Below are 8,077 nucleotides of genomic sequence, written 5' to 3' on the forward strand. Positions count from 1 at the left end.
CAACATCTCTAGGCTAAGCATGTCTTTATATTTAAACTTAAGTTATTAATTTATCTATTTTCTGATTTAATTGATTGATATAATGAAAATTTCGGAATATGTGAAACATTTTGGAAATATGTTGAGGTAACAATAAACATTATTAGTCGTTTGCCTTTTAATTAGAAAACAACATTTGCAACGGTCCTGTGAGACTGAATTAATGTAATTAGGACCTCGTTCTGTTAATGTTACTGAAAAATGTTAATTATATTTTTTTCTTATATATTATTATTACTACATTGCGTAAAATTGTATAAACGAACAAAAACGTGACCTATAAACTAATGCTTTTAGTTGAAATTAGTTTTTAAAACTGATTGATATATAACATTATTTACATGTATGTACTATTTAAATATAAATGATGTGCAAAGATATTGGCTGATTATTGTTGCTTTAAAAATAAGAAAATATGTTTTAATTTAAATAAAGATGCATCATCTGACATGTGGAGTAAAGGCAAATTTGGAATTTCATGTCAATACTTGGTTCAGTTCATCTAAATGTACAAATGTATCATTTCATCATTGTAATCTTGCATAATTCTTATAAATTAACCGATTACTAACACGCTTTATACATGGTTTATTCGCCCCATCATAACTGGTGATATAAGTCACAGTTTCCAATATTTTTTCAAGTTTAAAAAAATTCACAATTCCTCGAATTTAAGCCAGAGACCTTGTCAAAAAATAGATGAAATAGGTTTTTGGCATTTTAGGCATTTTCAATACTATCTTTTTGGACTTTCTTAAGGGATTCTATTTCTCTCTATTTTATTGCCACATCAATTTTTTTTGTGCAGTGCGGATATGATGTAAAAAGTTGCCTCATACGTACAATCAAAGATGTTTTATTTCTGATCCTTACAGATCGTTCAACAATATTGATGTATTTGTGGTACTTTTAGTTCTTTCAATTTGCTATTTCTTCTTGAGACATTCTAGTTTTCTTAACTTGAATACTCAGTCTGTATAATCAACTAAAGGATAGCTTGACTACTTTTTAAATTTGTTTTTTGACATCTTATCTGTGATATACAGGCTTCATAAACCTTTATCCTATCCCAAAATTCTATTTTATTTAGTTTCGCCTATTGTTTTCTCTTTAAAGGCGCAATGAGACCATACGCCGCTTGTAGGGGAATGGCACGAACGTGTCTCATTTAAAGGATCAACGATAACCGCCGTATAAACACATCTACGGATGATTATCACATTTGTTTATTCTGCTTAAGCTGGTGAACGGGGTGAACAGTAACTTGCTTTATCCATGAACGTCTTTGAACTGGCTCCTGCAATATTTTCAATTTTGTCGTTTTGGACCTACTTTACGAATTATATTTCTCTCTGTTTTGTTTTAATTTTGCCTATTTTTTTGTATTTAGATTTTGTTTTGAAAATTATTCGTTTTTATGAAAACATTATCATTCTTTTTTTAAATACATTGTTAAACCTATTTCATTTTAAAAAGTTTTTAAAGTAATTGCCCTTAATAAAATAAATATTAAAGCTCTCTCTTTGTTATTTATTTGCTGAAATATACATCTTTTTACGGTTATGACGTCTTTTTTTTATTATCATCTTGTTTCGTGTCTTTTCAGAATGAGTTCTGGCGGTCTTTCTTCCGGTAATTGGACGGCAAATAAGCACATCTTTAAAAACGATGATATTTTGTACGAGAATATAACAAAACCGTTGCTTGCGCTGCCATTTCATCCAATAACATCATTTTTGGAGCGGTACACAATTCCAGTCATTTGTGTTTTTGGTTTAATAACCAACACATTGTCTTCTGTCGTTTTTCTTCAGAAACCATTGAAGAATAATTCTTGTAGCATATATCTAGCTGCAAGAGGCATAGCAGATAATGGATTCCTATTAACGTTATTGATAATTTGGATATCACAAGTGTTTCATTTACGTTTAGGAACAATAAGTGGTTCATGTAGCATAATAATATTTTTAAGCTACGTTTGTGGATTTATTTCGGTATGGCTGGTTGTATTTGTCACATTTGAAAACTATATTCGAATTTGCAAACCATTTGTTGTAAAGCAGATGTGCACAAAAAGAATTGCTGAAATAGTTCTTATGATATTGTGTATTTTGTCAGTCTGTTTTTACAACTTTCCTTTTTGGGCAATAAGTGCAGATGATTGCGTGCCTTTCCCGCAACATAGCAAAACTGTACAGGCATTTGTATACGCGGACACTGTTATCACACTGGCTTTACCTCTTTGTGGTATCATTCATTTGATGGGTGCGATAGTTTGTAGCTTAATAAAATCGTCCAATATCCGTAAGAAACGAACGAAAAGCGGAGTGACACAGTCTGGACATACGCTTGCAAAGGTGACAAAAATGTTATTTGCGGTAACTGCTACATTCTTTTGTTTAAATGTTCCTTCGCACATTTATAGATATGTCATTATGATAAATGGATTTGTATTCGGCAAAAACGACAATGCTAGCCATTCTATCCAAGAAGAAGCCGTACATCATACAACATTACTCCTCTCCTATTTATCGTTATCAACGAATATTATTGTGTATTTAGTGTTTGGTAGCAAATTCAGACAGGTTCTTGTAAAAATGTGTTTAACATGTTTTTCATCAACAAAACGTGAAAATAGACAAAGTCGTTTTGATTGGAATAGGCCGTGTAGGAATCCGGAATTAAATAAACTGCAAAATCCGGTAACAAGGTCTCTTACAGTGTTAGTAACGGACAAAGAATGGACGTCAAAGCTGGTACCTCTTGAAAGAGCATATACAAACTAAGAATATGCTGCACGTTGTACTTATTGATAATGTACGAGGGGTTATCCAAAAATTCGTGGACTTTCTTTGTTGCGTAAAATATATTTGATATATTAATTTAAAATTCTTACACTGCTTAGAAGAATTAATAACAAATAAACACAGAAAAATTCATGAGAGTAGCTTCTAACATTACAACAATATTTATTTTACATAAACACATGTCGGCGACAGTGGCGCACTCCAAAAAGTTATTGACGTCAACGTCATAATATTAAGAAACAACTTGTGCTTCAACGTTACGCAGTCAATGACAGTTACTGCTACTCAAAGTAATGTCCATCACTGAATTTCTTATGCCATTTTAACACTAATGATCGTGAAATTTACACACAATTAACTGTTCCTTTCAAAATGTTTTGATAATATTCTACAATAGATGCTGATAAAATTTCATTACAATACACATTGACGTTCAAGAGATATTTAAAAAGTCCACGAATTTTTGGATAAAATACGCAATTTCACTAATTTTCTATTATAATGTTGATTAGATGCATCTTCCAAATAAAAAAGTGAATTTTTGTTTGACATTTTGGGTATTATTATCTATGTTAATACTGATTCAAACTCTGTAAAATGCTATGTCTATATTATGTTAAATGTGCATGTGTTTAACAAAATTGTGAAAGATCCTGTAAGGCAATTGTTATGGTATGTTTTATAAATCTAATATTCAAATGAAGATTTATCAATATTGTAAGTTTCAAAAAGTATTGTTTGTAAAGGTATTACCAAATTAAAACATGAATGAATTTATTTTAACGTTTAATCAAAATGTACATTGATATTTTAGTTGTTGGGAAATTGATTTAGACGAATAATTATATACAACTTCACTTAACTGTATGTTATACCCTTAATTACAACATACAGGATCTTTAATATTATTTGTTATTCTGTTCGGAATGTTCAAAAGCATGAAACAGTTAAAACAAGAAATTTGTGTATAGGACATGGATGCCCCCCATTCCACTGTATTGCAGTTGCCGGACAGAAATCGTGAAAACAAGTCGGACGGACAATACCAAATTTATATGCCCTACCTCCCTCCCTTCCCCAAGTAGTATGAACATAAAAGTAATGTAAGACAATCTTGTGGAATGTATCTCATATTTAATTTTACAATGATATTTCATTAATGTTTTATCGCATAACCAAAATATGATATATATTGTTATGTAAACATTGGTTTGATTACAAAAATATAACAATTTGTATTTTTATCTTGATTCCAACTGAACGTTTGATTAAAATATTTTAATACCATATAACACAGCTTTTTTTTATCTGTGAATAGTTATTTGAGGCAAACACATACATGTAATAGAAACATATTGACAGTTTGTAAAAAGATATAAAATATTGTATAGAAACAATCAGCAAATGGATAAACCAGAGGTTATAAAAAAGAGAAAAGAAAATATTAGAATACCTGGTTAGTGCATATTTAATTGAAAAAGACAAATATGTCCTTTAAAATAATTTGATTACATTGTATTTGTTTTTTTCTCAAATTTTGCCTATTTGTTGAATTACCTAGATTAGAGCATTTAAGCAGTTTAGTATGATATCAGTTAAATCTAAAAAAAATGTTTTATTCTTCAAATTTACTCATATCAGACAAAATGATTTTCTGAACATTAATCCAATCTAAATCGCAAAATCTTGATAAACAGGAAATTCAAAAACACATCTAATAGCCAGTAAATGTCAATTAATTTATAGAAATATTAATGGTTAAGCTAACATAAATCTATTGTTGTCTTTTCTAGTGATCTAATGATAAAATTGTGTCATAAAACCTACAAACCGTTCAAAAAACGATCTAGAAAAAATACTTTTTAAAAATTATTATAAATTATTTCAGTTTTTATTTTATATGATGCTTTGTAACTTCAGAGAGAGAGACATTTAATTTCCTTTACATCTTTCCGTGCAGACATTAGCTTTCATGACATCTTATATGTCAGCTGTCATATTCTGGTTTGATTTTTAACATCACTGACCTAGAAAAACATTAAAAGATATTGTCGAAAGAAAACGTTCTTTACATCATAACCAACACGAGCTTTAAATATATCCTAATGCAGTCGAAAACACCCGTATCGTTCTGCTTAATATAAGAACCTTGTCCGTGACAGTATCTTAATTTTCGTTACTGTAAGGTAAAATGAAGACAGACTCAGTTTTCATTAAATTACGATTGCATGTGAATGTGCTATGAAAAATGACACGTTATCTTTATGGACAACAACTCATTCCTATTTAATAATGGGTTTGTTAATAGGAAACTATAAAAGTGCAACCTTTTTCACACACCACATAGGATCGTCTCAAACAAAATTAAAATTTTATGTACATTTCTGTACTTGATAGTAACTTTGGATCAAAAGTGACAACACTGCAAGGTTTCAAAATATAAAGAAATGCTTGCGATATTAAATTATTACACCGTACTTCACAAGTTGCAGGCATAGTAGGAATAAACTTAAAAATCTATGAATATGATAATACATGTACTTATATTGGTTATATTGGTTTTACTGATATTGGTAAGATTGCTTTGGTGTCTATTCGTAATATTGCTATCTCCTATATTGCTATTATTGTTATAATAATTGCTAATATTGATACATGTTATGTTGCTGGCTATAGATTATATAGGTTATATGTAATATTGTTTTACTTATATTGGAAATATTGCTTATATTGCTCACATTGCCCACAACTAAAGTATCAAATTTCACAGGGAAGTAAATCAACAAAAAATCAATATAGTATTAAACAAACGAATAATGATTATATGTAAAAACTATATATTTTTATACAAAGAAAAATGCAATGCTTACATTTTTAAGTTGACTTAATATCTATTCAGTCTCAAAGAATACCTTAATAATACATAAAGCAATTATGTAGCAACAAATGCCAGGTGGATTTAGCCAAAAGTATTGATAGGGCTTTGATTATGGATATAACTAACTCTGATGGGTAATTTTTCTTGTCGGGATGGTCCGGCATTATTGTATATAAATACCACTCTTGTATAGACTCAATCCCAACAAAGCATCAAATGATCACCAAAAAAATGAGAATGAAGTCAAATTTTATCGCATTGAAAAAGAAGGAAATAAGAAATAAAGACCATTGTCTCAAAGTTAGCTTGATTAAACACACCTTACTAATTATAGGAACAGACCGATTTTCTTGTGTCGTTTAAAGAAGCTAATGCCTAAACTAAAATTTTATGACATTACACATTTCAATATATATAAAATACTTTTGCCTAACATCTGAATTGTAATTTCGATTCATATGAACGTTTAGGTGTTTTGTGATAAATAAAACAGATTCATGAGATAGAAATCTGAACAACCACCATTTTATTTGTGTCAACATCCTCGCGGAAAATCTCGTAAACAAGTGAACGTGCGGGATAATAAATCCCTGATACAGGTTTTAAGTGTATGACATCAATAGATTCCTCTCAATCATATCATTTCAGTAAGTATTTCATTTCTTGATATATTTTCAGCTAAATCATTCTTATTTTCAAGACAGTCATATACGTACGGCTTACAGATATTTTGTGATACATCTCTGTTCATTTCGTGAAAATTGTAAATACAAGGACGTAGCAATTGATAGACATGGTCTTGAATTTGTTTGCATATAAAATTAACATGAGTTGAAGCTGGTACAACACGTTAATAGTATCTTGAATTTTAAGATGAATAAAAGACAATGACGGCTCCGTCTCACCATTAGACAATTTTTTACTTTGTGCCATAAAGTATACAAATTTGTGTACTACAAATTTTAGCGATATATGGACAGCTTGACAAATGGTGACAAAAATTCATTTTTTCAGAAATGGTCTACTGGATATTTAACCAACAATGTTTAGTCTTGCTTTTGTTTTCGATTTTGTTTGGGCTTGTTTGTTGTTTTTCATTTAAATATACTTTTAAACCTTATGTTTTTATTACGAGTATGTAATTATATTTACATGTACCATACTTGTCTGTTTGATATGCAGTATTCCGGTATAACAATTAGGTAAACATGCTTATCATTTTCATACAATCAAAAGTTTTTGTTTTCAAGGCCTAGATTGTTCTCCCTCGTTTTGATTAGACTTTATTTGCACTTCTCAGAATGAATGCAATTTAGCTAATAAAAGTTAGTGAAGAGAGTTGCAATTAAAAAAACTTTGATCATTTCAGTAAACACTTTGGTTAGTTTTAGCGTCATTACAATAAAAGCAAATGTTAAAATTGCTTTTGATCAGTGTACACTATGCCAGGGTAAGTATTTTGTCTTTATTTCATTAAAATCAAATAAGCTTAACAAAAATGTAAACGATTCAATACGAAAAAAGAAATACGCTTCATGATGTTTTTCCTCTCAATTTATAACTAGAAAGATAGTTTGTTTTGATTTATTTCATATCATGTAAATTAAAAAAAGCAAACAAAAAGAAAAAAAAAAGAAAAAAAGAAACAAAAACGAATAAACACAAATAAATAAATAAAAACCGGTGATATTCAGTATTGATATTTCATATACGTTTGTTACATTTAATCAGCTTTTTTTGTAAATTGATGAAATTCACTCTCACTGATAACTAACAAAAACGGAAAACAATGACACGAAATTAAAAAAAACCTCTCGGCAATTCTTTGAGAAGCCATACAAATCAATCTTGTATCAATCAAAATGATATATCTTAGTCTTTTGACAGACGTGGTAACAAATAGAAAAAATACTCGCAGTCACGCAGCCCTGCTGTGATCGGAACTGAACTTAAAATAATGAGGTAGAAATGATAATAAAAAGACATACTTTTTTACGATACATCAACACGAATATTTTATTTTCTATAATTTTGGAAGCGGTTAAATAAATTTAACAAGAACATTCACCAGAACATAATAATTATTTTTTCTATGCCATATACTTTGTTAAAAGTTTCCTGTTCACGGAGGAGGAACTGTTACACGAAGGATGGAGTTCTTATGATAACTTGTTATAACGTAACGGAGTTCCTGGAAAACGTTACGGATTTCTGTTGAAAACTTTTCCATATACTTGGAGAACTCACGTGAAAAATGGTCATTTTTACCTTTAAAGATCCTGTAACACAATTTTTTCATGGTTTTATTTCATAAATATGATGCTCGAATTAAGATTTGTCAATGTTGTAAGTT

General features: G+C 29.5%; 1 protein-coding gene across 1 annotated transcript; it reads left to right on the top strand.

Annotated features, from left to right (window-relative positions):
* The first annotated feature begins 1,646 nt into the window (after positions 1-1,646).
* Positions 1,647-3,074, top strand: LOC132741031 (FMRFamide receptor-like). Its single transcript, XM_060729110.1, has one exon. It carries the CDS (start codon positions 1,647-1,649, stop codon positions 2,823-2,825), a length of 1,179 nt encoding a protein of 392 aa, XP_060585093.1. The 3' UTR covers positions 2,826-3,074.
* Positions 3,075-8,077: the final 5,003 nt, after the last annotated feature.

Source organism: Ruditapes philippinarum, unplaced genomic scaffold (assembly GCF_026571515.1).
Source record: "Ruditapes philippinarum isolate M1 unplaced genomic scaffold, ASM2657151v2 ctg204_1_1_1_1, whole genome shotgun sequence".
NCBI lineage: Eukaryota > Metazoa > Mollusca > Bivalvia > Venerida > Veneridae > Ruditapes > Ruditapes philippinarum.